This window comes from Lolium rigidum, chromosome 7, assembly GCF_022539505.1.
Source record: "Lolium rigidum isolate FL_2022 chromosome 7, APGP_CSIRO_Lrig_0.1, whole genome shotgun sequence".
In the NCBI taxonomy this organism is placed as follows: domain Eukaryota; kingdom Viridiplantae; phylum Streptophyta; class Magnoliopsida; order Poales; family Poaceae; genus Lolium; species Lolium rigidum.
In genome coordinates, this window is record NC_061514.1 from 131,760,436 (window position 1) to 131,777,123 (window position 16,688).

At 47.5% G+C, this 16,688-nt stretch overlaps 2 protein-coding genes across 2 annotated transcripts; both read left to right on the forward strand.

The window, feature by feature from the left end:
• The first annotated feature begins 259 nt into the window (after positions 1-259).
• On the forward strand, positions 260-5,561 carry LOC124673701 (auxin response factor 9-like). Its single transcript, XM_047209727.1, has 14 exons — positions 260-474; positions 1,373-1,488; positions 1,595-1,690; positions 1,812-1,868; positions 2,040-2,192; positions 2,272-2,356; positions 2,577-2,667; positions 2,786-2,950; positions 3,379-3,498; positions 3,581-3,665; positions 3,792-3,960; positions 4,124-4,551; positions 4,663-4,853; positions 4,940-5,561. The coding sequence occupies exons 1-14, from the start codon at positions 423-425 to the stop codon at positions 5,145-5,147; spliced, it is 2,016 nt and encodes a 671-aa protein (XP_047065683.1). The 5' UTR covers positions 260-422; the 3' UTR covers positions 5,148-5,561.
• Positions 5,562-13,310: 7,749 nt separating this feature from the next.
• LOC124674174 (putative pentatricopeptide repeat-containing protein At5g08490) lies at positions 13,311-16,642 on the forward strand. The gene is made up of 4 exons (XM_047210211.1): positions 13,311-15,299; positions 15,649-15,777; positions 16,247-16,382; positions 16,550-16,642. Exon 1 carries the CDS (start codon positions 13,357-13,359, stop codon positions 15,283-15,285), a length of 1,929 nt encoding a protein of 642 aa, XP_047066167.1. The 5' UTR covers positions 13,311-13,356; the 3' UTR covers positions 15,286-15,299; positions 15,649-15,777; positions 16,247-16,382; positions 16,550-16,642.
• Positions 16,643-16,688: the final 46 nt, after the last annotated feature.

Below are 16,688 nucleotides of genomic sequence, written 5' to 3' on the forward strand. Positions count from 1 at the left end.
AACCAAACCAAACCAAGCACACCACTCCACCCGCCCCCCCGACACCACCCAAATACTCCTCCTACCAAGCAAACGCACCTCACCTCACACCCTCCTCCTCACCACACACGCTACACGCCACCTCCTCGCCGGCTCCCCCCGCCCCGCTTCCACCAGCGCGGCCTCCCTCCTGCCCCCGACCCGGCCACGCAGCCCCCGCCGCCCCGCCCGCATCGCGCTCGCCAGCCGAGGTTTCCCGTCCACGACTGCCCCAATTTCGCGGGAATTCCGTCGCCGCGCCGCCGTACGGCCTGTGACCGTCGCAGGCAGATCCATGGAGGAGCTGACCCGGCCGCAGCGCCAGAACTAGCACGTCGCCAGGACCTCCTGCTTCCCTCGTCCGCACCGACTCCTCTTCTCCGCCCCGTTTCGGTCCCCGGAGCATGGCTGCGGCGATGGAGACCGGGAATCCCCCCGCGGCTGCTGCCGGCACAGGTTCGATCTCGGCCCCCACACCCCGCACACCCTCTACTGTTAGCCGCGATTTCCGTCCATGCGGTTTTTGCCGTTTGGGGAGGAACTGGTTTGGTCAGAAAACTGAGTAAGTAGTTGGTCTGCCTTCGCGTGGTGGTAAGTTTTACGATTCTTCGGCAAACTGTGTCGGTAGTTGGTTGATGGAGTGGACTCAACTGGTTGACTCACCCTTTGTGTAGAAAAAGTAGCCGTGTTCTTCTGCGAATTCGGGTCGATTTTGATGCCGATAAAGCACAACACTATTAGGCTTCTGTTCGAGTATTCGGGCTGCAGTCGCTCTTGTCGACCCGATCCGTATGTACTGTGCCATCTGCTGAGAGTATCCACGACGCTTCTGCAATTCTCTCTCTATGTTCGGTGCCACATCTGATGGGTTACTCCCATACCGATGGTTGTGCAATTCTCTCTATTTGGTACCACATCTGATGGGCTACTCCCATACCGACGCTTCTGCACTTCTTCTAGTTCGAGTCGATGTGATGTACTGACGCGAATTGTGATCCACCTGATTTTTTCTTTCATTTTTCCGTCGGAAGCGTGATCCACTCAATTGGAAATAAAAACATGTACCCAATCGGAATATATTCTTGTGGCCAGTCGTCAGTCTTCTACATATGTTTTTTTGTTAATATGTTTGTTTTGTATTTATGGTGCCAAGTTTCGGACCTAGTACTGTTGTGCTGTTGACAAATCCGACTGTCGGACACTTTGAGTTGGGTACAATTTTGTGCGCCATGTTAGTCGGAGCTGCGTAATTCTGATACGGAGAACAACCAGCGTTTTACTACCATGTATCTTTAGTCTCTGATCTTCTGAACTTATGATGAACTGATGTTGTAAATCGATTGCTGAAATGTAGGAACCTGTAGTGACGCGCTATTCCGGGAGTTATGGCATGCGTGCGCCGGACCGCTGATCACCGTGCCCAGACAAGGCGAACGAGTATATTACCTTCCACAGGGTCATATGGAGCAGGTACTCAACCAGGCTATGAGTCTTCTTTGCCTATTTCACTGGATTAATTCTTTTTTTGTTGATATATATTTTGATCCCCTCAATCTGATCATGATCCGCTCTATAGCTTGAGGCATCTACGAGCCAGCATATTGACCAGTACCTGCCGATGTTCAATCTCCCATCCAAAATACTATGCCGTGTGGTCAACGTAGAACTCCGGGTCAGTGTTCTTTTATCTGTCTGCTGTAACTTTCTTCCATCCGAGTGTCCAGGAAATACTTAGTCTACGCACTGTGCTAGAAATGTTATACCTACCTAACCGGCTGAACTCTGTATTGCAGACAGAAGCTGATTCAGATGAAGTTTACGCTCAAATCATGCTGCAACCAGAAGCTGACGTGAGTATTCCTGTTTTAACCATTGCTAACCTTCAAATGGTTCATATTATTGCAATGTACAATCTTATGGCATATACTCTTTTCATGACGCGGTTTACTTTGTCAGCTCTGTTTCCTGTTCTTCTTTACATGTGCATTCATTAATTTTCTCCACTGATTTCTCTTGATTAGCAAAGTGAGCTCACAAGCTCAGGTCCTGAGCCACAAGAACCTGAGAGAGGCACAATACATTCCTTTTGCAAGACACTGACAGCTTCGGATACGAGTACCCATGGTGGTTTTTCTGTTCTTAGGAGGCATGCTGAAGAGTGTCTTCCTCTGCTGGTTAGCATCGAAACCATGTTTTTACTCCAGTTGATGTCTACACGATTTCTGGCTTATTGGATGGTTTGTTTCTTTGCAGGACATGTCTCAGAATCCCCCATGTCAAGAACTGGTTGCCAAAGATCTCCATGGAACTGAGTGGCATTTTCGTCACATATTTCGTGGTGAGTTTACAATTTCAGCATTCAGCACAAAGCCCCTATAACTTCCTGATGCTATTCTCCTATTGTTTTGGTGTTGTAGCAATTAATGTCAATATTGAATTGAATGCTAAAGTGTTACCACTGTAGAAACATTCAATGTCTGCTAATTCATTAGTTAATGCGTATTTCTGTGATCTCTCTCTTTGGTTCTATCTCATGTCTCCTTGTGTTTTATTTTCAGGACAACCTAGACGGCACCTACTTACAACTGGGTGGAGTGTCTTTGTTAGCTCAAAGAGATTGGTTGCTGGTGATGCATTTATTTTTCTGAGGTAGGGAGTACATCATACTGTAATCTTGTCGCTTGGAGGCATATTTCTGATGCATTTGCACCTCTCTCCTGGTTCAGTTCTCATGAATAGTACTAAGTAGTATTGGTATAATTTGCAGAGGTGAAAATGGTGAGTTACGGGTTGGAGTAAGGAGGCATATGAGACAAGTAGATAACATGCCGTCATCTGTCATATCAAGCCACAGCATGCATCTTGGAGTTCTTGCAACAGCCTCCCATGCTATCTCCACTGGGACCCTCTTTTCTGTTTTCTACAAACCCAGGTAAGATTCAACCAATTTTCCTTTTAGTTGTGCCCTTTTTGCGCAGTGCTGTTTATTTGTGGCAACCAACCAGTAATGCAAGATAACTAAAACATCACCTCTTCACCAGTAATGCAAGCTAATAAAGAATTACCAGATGCATGATAAATAAAGAAGATTATTGTGCATATTTTATTCATTTCAAATAGCAATTCCCTGTGTATTGTACATTCCACTTAGGTGCGAGAGATAATTATTGCTCATTAAGGCCCTTAAGCTTAATTCTTATACTACCTGTTGTGCATTTACATCTGAGAATTTACCCCTTTCATCCTTTATTATTGCTGAACCGAGATAGAATTAATGTGTATGAAAATTGGCGAATTTTATATTCTCCATACTATCTAGTCTAAAACACCTAATGGGTGTCTCTGATTCTCTTCCCCCAGAACAAGTCGATCTGAGTTTGTAGTGAGTGTTAACAAGTACCTTGAAGCGAAGAAGCAGAATATTTCTGTTGGAATGAGATTTAAGATGAAATTTGAAGGCGATGAAGCTCTTGAAAGAAGGTAATATGAGACCGCTTTAGACATGATGTTGGCTTTACTACAACCATCTAGGTGAATTTGACAAACTTTTCTGTGATTACAGGTTCAGTGGAACAATTACTGGTATTGGGAGCACAGCGACAATGCCAACCTCTGCATGGGCAGATTCTGATTGGAAATCTCTGAAGGTATGAAGATACTGAGTTTTATGGTTTCAACTAGAAATGGGTGTTCTTTGGCGTGCTTGTAGTGGTTCATTGTGATGTTTCCATGTTTGCTTTTCAGATCTGATTCTTTCCTGTAATTACTGCTAGGTACAATGGGACGAACCTTCATCCATTCTTCGTCCAGATAGAGTTTCACCATGGGAATTGGAACCACTGGATGCAGCTAATCCACAACCCCCACAACTTCCATTAAGGAATAAGCGCGCACGACCTCCAGCTTCACCTGCCGTGGTTCCAGAACTTCCTCCAAAATTTGGTAAGATATATGAACTCCTTAGCATCTGTTAAGTTACAAGTAGTGATCTGGTTTACGGGTACAATGCTCAGCTCATAGTCATGAATATTGTATTTTGATATAACTTAGTGCCTCCCCCAGTATCCTTTTGCTTTACATATCTAAGCTGGTGCTATTATATCAGGACTATGGAAGTCCCCAACTGAACCAAGCCAAACCCTCTCATTTTCGGAACCACAACGCGAGTTATTTCCTACTTCAATCTTCTCATCGTCATCAAATGTTGCATTCAATCAGTTCTACTGGCCAGCAAGAGAATCAAGAGAAGACTCTTATGCTGGAAGCACTAACAAAGTCACAGCTGAAAGAAAGCTTGAACCAACTACTGGTGGTTGCAGATTATTTGGAATTGAGATAAGATCTGCTGTGGAAGAAAAACAGCCTGTGGTTACTTTTTCTGGTGATGATTATAACCAAATGGCTGCATCTGTAGACGTTGACTCAGCTGAGCTCTCGCAGCCATCCAATGTCAACAACTCCAATGCTCAAGCAGCAAGCAGTGAACGTGCTCTTCTCGAGACCCAAAGTCGCCAAGTTAGAAGCTGTACAAAGGTGATAGATCATCACATTTTAAAGATGCCCGACTTTGAAATCTTGTAACTTGCAGAGTTATTAATTATTGTTCCTCTAGTTTTTTTCTTACAACATTTTTTGTTCCTATAGGTAATTATGAAAGGAATGGCTGTTGGAAGAGCAGTGGACTTAACAAAGCTAGATGGGTATGGCAATCTTCACCGCAAGTTGGAGGAGATGTTTGATATACAGGGGGAGCTATGTTTCACACTCAAGAAATGGCAGGTTGTTTATGCCGATGAAGAGGATGATATGATGCTTGTTGGGGACGATCCTTGGGAGTAAGAACCCTTATGTCACTGTTGCTGAATGGATGCAAATTTCTTATATGCAATTCCTAATCCCTCTGTAATTCATGTTATTGCAGCGAGTTTTGCAGCATGGTGAAAAGAATTTATATTTATTCGTACGAGGAGGCGAAACAGTTGGCACCTAAGGCTAAGTCATCAGTTATCGCTGACACCATGAAGCTCAGTGGCGTTAGTTCATCTCATGAATCAGTTACTCCACGGAGCGGCTTAGACTACCGGGCCTCATTTTCCAACACAGACTGCCGAATGCTAACTTTGCTCTAATTCTGTTCGTTCTTCCACTGGATCATTCGGGAAAATGTCCATGATCCTTCACTCTGGTGGGAAGAGCTACTCATAATTGGTTCACAGACTAAAGGGTGTCGACTGCCTTTTTCTTGAACTGTAGTGGCCTTTGGTCGTGTGTCAACATGGAATGCGGAGAAGAGGTATTCTGTCATTTCATGCCGTTTTGCTGCCAGTTGCTTGGTTTTAGGAGATAACTGGTGAACAGCTCCCGCCTTCACTGCTTGGTACTAGTAAATAGGCGTATGTATGTATATTGATGTTCGAGTATATGTATGAATTGATGCAATTTAGGTAGTGGTGGTGGTGGTATTAGTATGTTTCTTGCAGCATTTACCTTTCTTCATTGTGGAAGCAATCTGTATATATCTAAGAAACTTGTGCTTTCTGTTCTTTGGTCTTTGTTCCTTCAGTTCCAGAGGTCCAGTGTGATCCGTATATATCTAAGAAGCTTTTTTGTGAGAAATTTTCATCATGCCAAGGATGGGAAATCAGGGATGGAGAGGGGCCTATGCTGACAATAGCTAGACCGCCATGACTTGTCTCTACGGCAACTGGAGAGCAAGTGTTTGCGCTTGATGTCTCATATAGTTCTTGATATTGTGTTGGTCTGAATAAAATCTAGAGATTCCACGCAAAGAAACAACGGGGGTGACCCACGGTGTCTCTCTTTTTTTTTTTTTTTTTTTTTTTTTTGATATGGAACACCCGGATTCCATTACTGACAGGACAGAGCAGAATCAGCAGAATCGCTGGCGACCAGAACCATTACATCATCAGATTACATCATCAGGGGCAGCCTCTGCCAAAACAACAGCAGAATCAGGCAAACATGAGGCTCCCCTAGCAGCAAGTTTATGCGCTGCAGAGTTGCAAGCCCTTGGGCCATAGCTACTGATACAAGTATGAAAGTTGAGATGCATAAAAGCTCTAGCCTCCTTAAAAATTGCTCTACACGAAGTGCGATCGTAGGTGTTGGTTTGAAACGCTTCAGAAAGGATAGTGGAGTCAGTTTCAATGTGAATCATGGTCATTCCCCAGCCAGCGGCAGATTGCAAAGCACGCATATATTCCTCAGCTTTAGCTCGAAGGGGATCACAGATACACCGTAGATATCCGTACCCGGAGCCCCGGACAACACCCTAGGCATCTCTAGCGATAAAACCCCAGCCACCATTATTAGAACCTGGGAAGAAAGCACCATCCTTATTAAATTTGATGATGTCTCCCTAGGTTTGGTCCATCTTGCAGATTGTTTCACAGCTGTGGAGGTACCCTTTAGATAGAACATTTTACAGTTATTCATCCATCTGTGCACAGTTGTGCAAATATCACCGCAGTCCATATCTCCAGCGTTCAACTTGTTTCTTGCACTCCACCATTGCCAGCAAAGGATCAGAGTTCGAAGCTTCTTCTCAATATTCAGATCCAGTATCGTCAAGAGAACTTCCCGAGCATTGGCACAGTCCAACAGCTTCAGTCTGATCTCCTCCATCTGCAACTCCCGCCAACATTGCTTCAAGGCCATGCATTTGAGGAAAGTGGTGACCCACAGTGTCTTGCTATAGGTTGAAGCATTTGAAATGTTGGAAAAAAAGCACCGTACTTGGTGAAACCGACCGAGATAAGCTTATCACGTTTCTTCAAATAAATTTATTTTTTCGAATTTACTTGGGATTCAACAAATGTATGAGGAACATTTTTAAACTTGTTCCTAACGGTCTAACTTCTAGGTCCAATAATCCAGTCACAACTGCACCTTCCCGAAACTGGATGACATCATAGTTCTTTTTTTTACAATCAAATCCACATATATTTAAATTGGCTATCTAATATGTACAAAAATGAGCAAATTTTCGATGTCTTCAAATCATTTCTTCTTCCAAAATGCCAAGGCTACCTGCATACGTGCAACCATTAAATTAATCAAGCAATATCAGCAAGAGTACCAACTACAATATCCTAGAGCAAGCAATATCAGCAAGAGTACAACTACAATATTCTAGAGAAAATTAGCTGAATAGCTTGGTCGACATAGCGTGGAGTTGAGAATACGAATCACCATTGTTGAGAACATAACAACTGAGACAAAATACTAGAAGCACAATACTCCTCGCGACAATGATGAGACAAAGTCCAAAATCGATCGAAGTTCTAAAGAATTATCCTAGAGAAATTTAGCTTCCAATATCACCATTAACGTCGGGAAAAAGATCTTCTCATGGAAGGAGGAGTTGAACATCAATTATTGTATACGCTGCCATCTTCATTGACGTGAAGGCCAAAACGAAGAGGCCCTCATTTTCTAGTTGTATGCCGAAACACAACGCTCAATTGTGTATTTTCCATGTACCATTAAAATTCGGTGTCACATTTGCCAGATCACACCGCACGACCAAATAAGGAGAGTTTGGCACTTTTGGCTCGGATGACCATGCTATGACCAGTTTTGAAAATAATGGGCCAAACTGTTCGTTGTTGGCCCATGTTGTGTGTTTTAACAAATATGACCAAAATTATAATGGTACCTAATAAAAATACAATTGGGCGATGTGTTTAACATAAAAACAATAACTGTGTCATGTAGCATTTTTCTCCACCGATCCTAATTTTCAGCTAGATGAAATTGGAATTGGCTTCAAGTCAGATCCGTGGCCGTCGAATTCTCGCCACGCACGAATCTTGGCGAAGCCCCAGCTCCACCGCTCAGCCGTCCACCGGTCGGCCGGTCCGGTTCGGTTTCTAGGGTTTTTTCCTGGAGGCCGCGGCGTCTCTGTTGGTTGGGGAGTAAGAGCTCGGTTTGAAAAAAAAAAATGATGGAATAAGAGCTCGGTTGCATGATGGTAGGCAAACTCCGGCAGCAGAGTTCGCGTATAATCGGATACCCCGTTTCGTACTTAACAACCTGTTTGGTTCGTGGGAATTAGAGGGAGGGAATGGGAGTTTATGGTATGGTGACTTTTAATCCCTTGATTGGTTGGATGAAATGGGAATTAAGGAGGGAAGTGGAAAGGGAATTCACTTGTTAAACTCCCACAAATCTCTTACCTAGGGGGACCCTGGTAATTGAGATGGGGATAGGGAAGAGGCGTTAAACTCCCAATCCCCTTCCCTACTCTTGCCAAACACGCTATAAACGCAAGCACCTTGTCTAATCGACACACGTTGCGCGACAAACTTGCGAAACACGGCGCGCGCGCGCGGCGGGTTCCCATGGAGGCGGAGCGCAGTACGATCCTCCCCGACGACATCCTCCTCGAGATCCTCAGCGGCCTCGGCGGCGCCCGCGCCATCGGCAGGTGCCGGTGCGTGTGCAAGGCATGGCGCGCGCTGGTCGACGCCCACGGCCTCCTCCTCCTCCCCCGCGCCCTCTCTCGCGACGCCTTCTTCCCCGGCTTCTTCGCCAACACCGTCCACTTTTTGGATTCCGGCCCCCTGTTCCTGTCTCCGCCATCTACCCAGCTGCGGCGACCTCCCGAGGTCGACAAGCTCGACTTCCTGCGCCCGCACCTCCCGTTTAGCAGCTCCCGTGCCGCCGTCCGAGACAGCTGCAACGGCCTCGTGCTCTGCTTCCAGGGCAGCGCTGGGTTCGTGTGCAACCCGGCCACGAAGCGGTGGGCCCGCCTGCCGCGCCCTCCGACGGAGTTGCCCCGCCACCAGGACGGCCTCTTCCTCGCCTTCGACCCGGCCGTCTCGCCGCACTACCAGGTGTTCCTCCTCCCGGCGGCACCGGCCCCGAAGGTCCCGTTACGCAGCGCGATGGTGGTACTGGGCATGCTCGTACCGGGATCGGGTGGAGAGCTGCCGCACAAGCAGCTTCTCGTCACGAAGAAGGAACGGGACGAGAAGGCTGTCCCGGTGCTGGTGTTCTCGTCCGAGGACGGCCGGTGGACGCGCCGGGTGTTCGCGGCGGGGCGCTGTTCCCCGGGCCACCTCTATGACAGGGTGACGTCGCCGGAAGTGCGGGCGCGGACCTGGCGGTCGGCGGCATACCGGCGCGGCTCGCTCTACGTGCAGAGTGACAGTCATGTCCTGTTGGCGCTGCGCTGCTCGGAGGGCACGTACGACATGGTCGAGCTCCCCAGCGTCGCCACCGGGGCAGCAATCGGCGTCATGCCCAGGGGCTCCATCTTCTTGAGCCCCGACCCCGAGACGGGGGGCGTCTTGCGGTACGCGAGCGTGAACAAGTGTCGCGTCAGGGTATGGCGGCTGCGCGAACCGACGGAGGACCAGCTGGAGTGGACGCCGACGCACGACAAGGACCTCGAACCGCACCTGTACGCGCTGGCCATTCAGCAACTCGCGTGCAGCCATCGCTGGAGGTGGCCAGGGCAAGCAGAAGCAGGCGCGTGCAACAGCTGGGACGAGGCCATGGATAGAGGAGGCGTGCTCGACCCCGAGCCGGACGAGGAGCGGCTGGAGGCTCTCGGTTACAGGCCCGGCCTCACGCCGTGGAGCAGTATCGCGATCCTTGGGTTCCACCCGAGCAAAGAGGTGATCTTCTTCCTCACCGCATCGTCCCTGGTGGTGGCGTACGATCTCGTCACCTCCAAGCTGCGGTTCCTTGGCGATGTAGCATTGCTTGATAGCCGCGTCGAGGGTGTGTTCCCGTACCGCCCGTGCTTCCTTGACGCGCTCCCTCTTCCAAGCTCCGTGCCCAACTCATTCCTTTCGAACACTCCCTCCGTCATGACTGATCTACTACCTTACAAGTTGCCTGTCCTTCTCCATCAGTTTGGACTTGGGTGAACCATGTTTCCTCATGGTTGAAGACAACAACCATCTAAATATTCAGCACGAGTTTTCAGTTGTGATTTAATAACACTCAATAAAGAGTATAGATATAGCTGAGGTCATCTTATTACCGGTTCTTCATCATAACGAGTTCGACCAATTTACAAGGTATACAAATCAGTTGTTTTGAAATTGTATATGTTCAATGAAGCTTTTTTTTTTCCTTCACAGATCTTCACAGATTTCTTGAAACTTCATCAATCTTATATTAAGAATTAACAGAGCATAGCAATAAGTACTTTGACATGTTCATGGAATAAAATCTCGAGTGTTTCCCCGCAAAAAAAAAAGTACTTTGACATAAAGTTTGAATATCAAATATGCTACCTTGAACAAACATGATCACCACTACTGTCACGTGATGAACATAGCACATGCATTCACTTTATCGCTAGTGAGGTAGCAAAGAATGGCAAAATCATAATAGATCTTGAACATATTATCACTACTCAATCACTAAAACCATGCTACTCCATCTAATACACGCATCACCCCACACACGCTCTTGCACATATGTTTGATCAGAATAAATACTTAAGAATGAGGTACATAATATGCATCTATCAATACATCTCACAATATAATACGATCGGATCTCATAAAAATATATCATAGAATAAGGATCCACCACATAGGTATTACAAATATGACCATAATCATGATAGGCAACTCATATGGCACTAAGAACTGTAAAGAACATGAGAGAAGTAGATCAAGCTGCTATCACAAACCCGTAGTCTAGAGGGGGACTACTCCCTCTTGGAGTGAGATCTTGACTTTCTATTATCATACACCATAGAAGTATTTAATAAAATCAGAAAGAGCCCTGGGATTTTACCAAAACGACACAATTGAAAGTTCTCGTCTCAGTCGCTCGCCTAAGAAACATGGTGATGATGATGAAGACGTTGGAGAAGGTTGAGATCCCTCCGGCGGTGATCCCTGTGGAGTTCCCCCCTCCATTCTTCTCTACATCAGCCTCCGTTTTCGTGTTTCTGTGTTTGTGCGGCGCTCTCCTCCCGAGAACTCTTCGGGCTCATATATATAGTCGTTTTTAGGGGAAAATAAGTCGGTTCGCGAAAGAATCAGGGCAATCGAACGATCGACGGCTGAAAGAGGGGGCGGTGTTGCGCCCTAACTTACTGGGCGCGCCACCTGGCCTCTTTCGGCCCCCAGGCCTCTCCAGATGTGCTTCCAGGGCCCAGGGTGCTTCTCCCGATGAAAAAGTGACGCTCCAAAAATCCCAGGTCAATTTGACTCCGTATAGATCTCTGAAAGTGAAAAATACACAAACCAGGATTTTCCTGTTCTGCAGTGTCATAAGCCAAATAAAGGGGACAATTGATAAATCCCCATAAATCAATGTAAAACATGGTATTATCATCATATATGTTGCAAATATGTGGAAATTCAATATGATAAAGGACAAAGTTTATGTATGCATTTTACATGAATCACCACCCGACGATGCAATGATAGTCAACCTCACCGACGTTAGGGACGACACGGCTAGCTGCTACGTCGCCATTGAAGGTGAGGAATACTACCTCCATCCCAAAATTTAAGGCTTATATTTTTTTTGAAAAGTCAAACCAAATAAAGTTTGACCAAATATTTAGAAGAATATATCAACAAATATAATACTTTTTAGATACCACACGAAAATATATTTCATCATCTATCTAATGATATTGATTTTATATTTTGCATGTTAATGATTTTTGGTAAAAAAACTTAATCAAACTTGACATAATTTGACTTTTTAAAAATAATATAAGCCTTAAGCTTTGGGATGGAGGTAGTAAATCTTAGGGTTAGGGTCCGGATGGGGTGGGACGCGGAGAGCTCGCCGACAATGAGATCTTCGGGTTTATGGCGAGGGGGTTCGCTAGAGTTGGAGGTCAGGAGTCAGAGGGATTTAGAGGGAGTTCGGGTGGTGGTGGACCGGCGGTGGGAGACGGATCGAGGAGGGCAGGCGGCGAGGCCGTGCTCGCACCATCGGCCGCGAGTGTCAGTAGCAGGCGGCCTGGGTGATGGCGGAGGCGGGGTACTATTGAGGAAGAAGAAGGTGGGCCGACCCACGATGCGCATCAATGCATGCAGTGTCGTCTTTTGGCGCCGGAACGCGCGGTGTATAGGTGCACCCGAGACCAACCAGATGGGATGGTAAATAACCAAACAACCCAAATTTGCATCTCGGTGGGCCACAACACTTCGCGTTCACGGGAAGCGTCCACGATGCCCGCGCATTCCGCGTTATCTGCGGAACCCCAGTTTGTCTCCTGTCGGTCCCGTTTCATCCCTTCCTAGTAGACCTAGGCATGGGCAGCCCGGCCCGGATGCGTGACGGTCGAGCAGGACCGAGCCTCGGGCCAAAGGAATTTGCATTTTACCGAAGGACGGGCCGGGTTAGGCCTTATCAGGCTGCGGCTGTGTTTGGGTCTATTCTCGGCCCGACGGTCGGGCCGGGCCAGACTCAGGTCTAGACATTCAGCTTCGGGCTTTTTTGGTCCGGTCCGAAGCCCGGCCCGGCCTGGAAAATGGCCAGGTATCCCAGGGAGCGTGACTGCGGGCCCGCGGCCCGTGCCTACGTCTCTTCGCTGCAGCAAGCCATCCAAGGATACAACGAGTCTCCAATGCCCACGCCCTACTGTACCCTCACTCCACCTTCCCGCCGAGCTACTCTCCTATGCTCCTCCTCGCAAGACTGGGCAAACCCGGATGCTGCTCTCCACCAACATCTTCCCGTCTCGCCCATGCCGCTCTCCGCCGCAACCGTCTCCACCTCCACCTCCACGCCGGCGACGCCCACAACCTGTTCGACGCGGCGCCCGCGCCGGACCGCAGCCAGTGCAGCGCGCTGCTCAGGGCGCGCACCGCGAGCGGGGACCACGCCGGGTCCGCCTCCCTCCTCCGCGGCATGCTCCGACAGAGCCTCCGCCCCGACAGGCTCGCGCTCGCCGCGGCGATCAAGTCCGCCTCGTCCCTCCCGGACCGCGGCGCCCTGGGGAGTTGCCTCCACGGGTTCGCCGTCAGGGCCGGGCACGCCGCGGGCGCGGCGGTGGCCAAGGCGGTCATGGACATGTACGCGAGGCGCGGGGCTCTGGCCGACGCCCGCCTGGTGTTCGACGAAATGAGCTGCCCCGACGCCGTGTGCTGGAACATCCTCATCACCGGGTCCTCCCGCGCCGGGCTGTCTGACTCCGTCTTCAGCCTCTTCCGGTCCATGGTTGCTTGCGGCGCGGACGAGAGCATGCCGACCGCGGTGACGGTGGCTGTCGTCATTCCGGTGTGCGCAAAGCTAAGACATTTAAGCGCCGGGAGGACTGTCCATGGCTACGTCGTAAAGACCGGGCTGGAGTCTGATACTCTCTGTGGGAATGCATTAGTATCCATGTATGCAAAATGCGGCGGCGGAAGCGGAATCACGGGTGATGTCCGAAACGCGTTCTCTTCAATTCGCTGCAAGGATGTTGTTTCATGGAATTCGGTCATCGCGGGATACTCCGAGAACGGGTCGTTCGAGGAAGCGCTCGCGCTATTCGGCCAGATGATCTCGGAGGGCTGCCTTCCGAATTATTCAACGGTGGCTAATATTCTCCCCGTATGCTCATTCATGGAGCGCGGCAGGCACTACGGCAAAGAGGTACACGGTTTCGTGTTCCGGTCTGGCTTACACACGGACGTATCTGTTTGCAACGCGCTGATGGCCCACTATTCCAAGGTGTGTGAAATGGGGGTCGTGGAATCAATATTCACAAGTATGGGTTCAAGAGATATAGTTACGTGGAACACAATGATGGCTGGGTATGCGATGAACGGGTACCACTCCAGGGTGCTAGGCCTGTTCCGTAGGCTTCTGTCTACAGGGATGGCCCCGGATTCAGTTTCATTCATCAGCCTGCTCACTGCTTGTGCTCAAGTAGGTGATGTGAGAGGAGGGATGGGGGTTCATGGCTATATTTTTCGACGTCCAGCACTTCGTCGGGAAACATCCTTGATGAATGCTCTTGTTACTTTTTATAGCCAGTGTGACATGCTTGATGAGGCACTTAATTCCTTTCACGATATTTTGGACAAGGATTCTGTATCATGGAATGCAATTCTATCAGCCTGTGCTAACAGAGGACACCATATTCAGGAGTTCGTCAGGCTCTTCAGTGCAATGTGCTGCAAGGTAACTCGTTGGGACTCGATCACGATCTTGAATGTTATCCGTGTGAGTGCCTCCTGTGGGATTAAGATGGTTCGGGAAGCTCATGGATGTTCCTTGCGAGTTGGTTATATTGGTGATATTTCTGTTGCAAACGCTATTATTGATGCATACGCAAAGTGTGGCCACACGCAGGATGCGGATATGCTTTTCAGAAACCTTGCAGGTCGGAACATTGTAACAGACAATACCATGATTTCCTGCTACCTGAAAAATAACAGCGTAGAGGAAGCTGAGATGATTTTCCACCAGATGTCTGAGAAAGATCAGACAACATGGAATCTCATGATCCAGTTGTATGCACGTAATAACATGTGTGACCAAGCTTTCAGTCTGTTTCATCAGTTGCAGTGTCCTGATGCTGTCAGCATTACAAATATTCTCCTAGCTTGCATCCAGTTGAGTTCAGTACAACTTGTGAGAGAATGCCATGGCTACATGCTCAGAGCATCCCTAGAAGACATTCATCTTGAAGGATCTCTTCTTGACGCGTACTCGAAGTGCGGGAATATAGCCAATGCATTCAACCTATTTCAAATCAGCCCTAACAAGGACATTGTCACATTCACTGCCATGATAGGAGGTTATGCAATGCATGGAATGGCAGAAGAGGCAGTAGAGCTGTTTTCTGATATGCTTACACTTGACATCAAACCAGACCATGTAGTTCTAACTGCTCTGCTGTCAGCCTGCAGTCATGCTGGGCTTGTTGATGCAGGAATCAAGATTTTCAAGTTCGCCAGAGAGAATTACAGATTCGAACCGACAGCAGAGAACTACACATGCATGGTTGATCTTCTTGCCCGTGGTGGGCGTCTCCAAGATGCATACAGTTTTGCGTTGGATATTCCCCCTCACTTGGCCAATGCCAATGCATGGGGCTCTCTGCTAGGTGCGTGCAATGTCCATGGAGAGGTCAGAATCGGCCAGCTCGCAGCTGATCAGTTGTTTGCCATGGAGGGTGGGGACATGGGGAACTATATTAGCGTTTCAAACATCTATGCAGCTGATGAGAAATGGGATGGTGTTGAGTATGTCAGGAAACTGTTGACGTCCAAGGATATGAAGAAACCTGCAGGATGCAGCCAGGCACTTGTATATAGCCAGTAATGTTAAACACAAAGGTAGGTCTTTTATGTTAGGAAGTCTGTTCCAGCAAATGAAAGATGCATGCACATAATATTCAGTTATGGGTTTCAACATTGGTGTAATCAAAGTGGTCACAGGTTGCAGAATCTTGAATCTGGATTTTTATTGCCAATCGTGTCTTTGATAGCTTGTTTGCCATCCATAGTACTGTATTTATTTTCCTAAAGTATGCAAATAAGCAGTTACCTAAGCACATTACTTGATATGCATTTTGTGCATTCCCATTTGTCTCGTGACATCTCTGTGTAGTTGAACCGTGTATGAACTTTCTAAATTTGTATCCATTGGTGCTTAATTATACTGACAAATTCATCCTACTGGCAGATTTGAGGTAAATAAGTAACATGCTGCCATCCACCGGATCACAGCATGCATCTTGTAACTGAAGCAGGAGGCAATTAAATTATGTGCTATCTCCATTGGAACTCTCTTTTTGGTTTTCTACAAAACCAGGTTCAGTAACATCTCAGTTTATTCATGCCTGTCATCATAACATGCTGTTTGTTTTTGACATCTTGTTAGTATTTTAATTATGATACTGAACTAATATAAGACAAGGGTTCATGCTGATTTACTTTAGCTCCAGAAGAGGCTCAACTATGTATTTCTTTGGGTGTGAGCCGTGATGAGAAAGCGTGCTTCTTCATTTGGCTGGTCCTTGTGCTTAATACCTGTACCTAAATCCTGCACGCCTTACAGATCAACCTTTCCGAAACCCGATATTAATTTTTGCTAAACCAGTAAAATTGTCATGGGCATCATATCAGACAGTGGCATTATTTTCTTCATAGTTCTCACTGTTCCTAGTACAACTCTTATGCGACAAGCTACGAAGTATAATATCTCTCGAGTCAAACTAATAGACTAAGGAGCCCAATGTGACCAAGGTCCTGAAAGAATAAACTTTGCTCCTTGATGACAGGTTTACTCTGGAAGTCTTGTTAGCAGTTTCTGGCATTGGGAATGTCAGCACTGTCATCTACTTTAGCAAACCTGATTAGACCTCTGCTACCGGTGTTAGTCTGGCTGATGAAACACCACAAGCAGAAGGAATCAGAGTAAGATCTTGTGTTCCACTGGCTCGCTGTCGATGATATCTTTGTGCAGTTAACTCACTTTGCTGCTTGTTTCGATTTCCTTACATATAAATCAATAAAGATTTGCATGTGTACTGTACCTATTATATACTGTTTAACAATGAGAAGCCCTTCTGCCGGATCTCCAGGTACGTCATCGTCAGGTGGCTGAAGAAAAGAGACAGATTAACATACACTCGCTGCATTTTTTTTTTCGAGTGGACATACATACACTCGCTGCAAGGTAGGTGCAGCCCGGCCTGGATCGGCCAGCCTGAACAGCCCGGC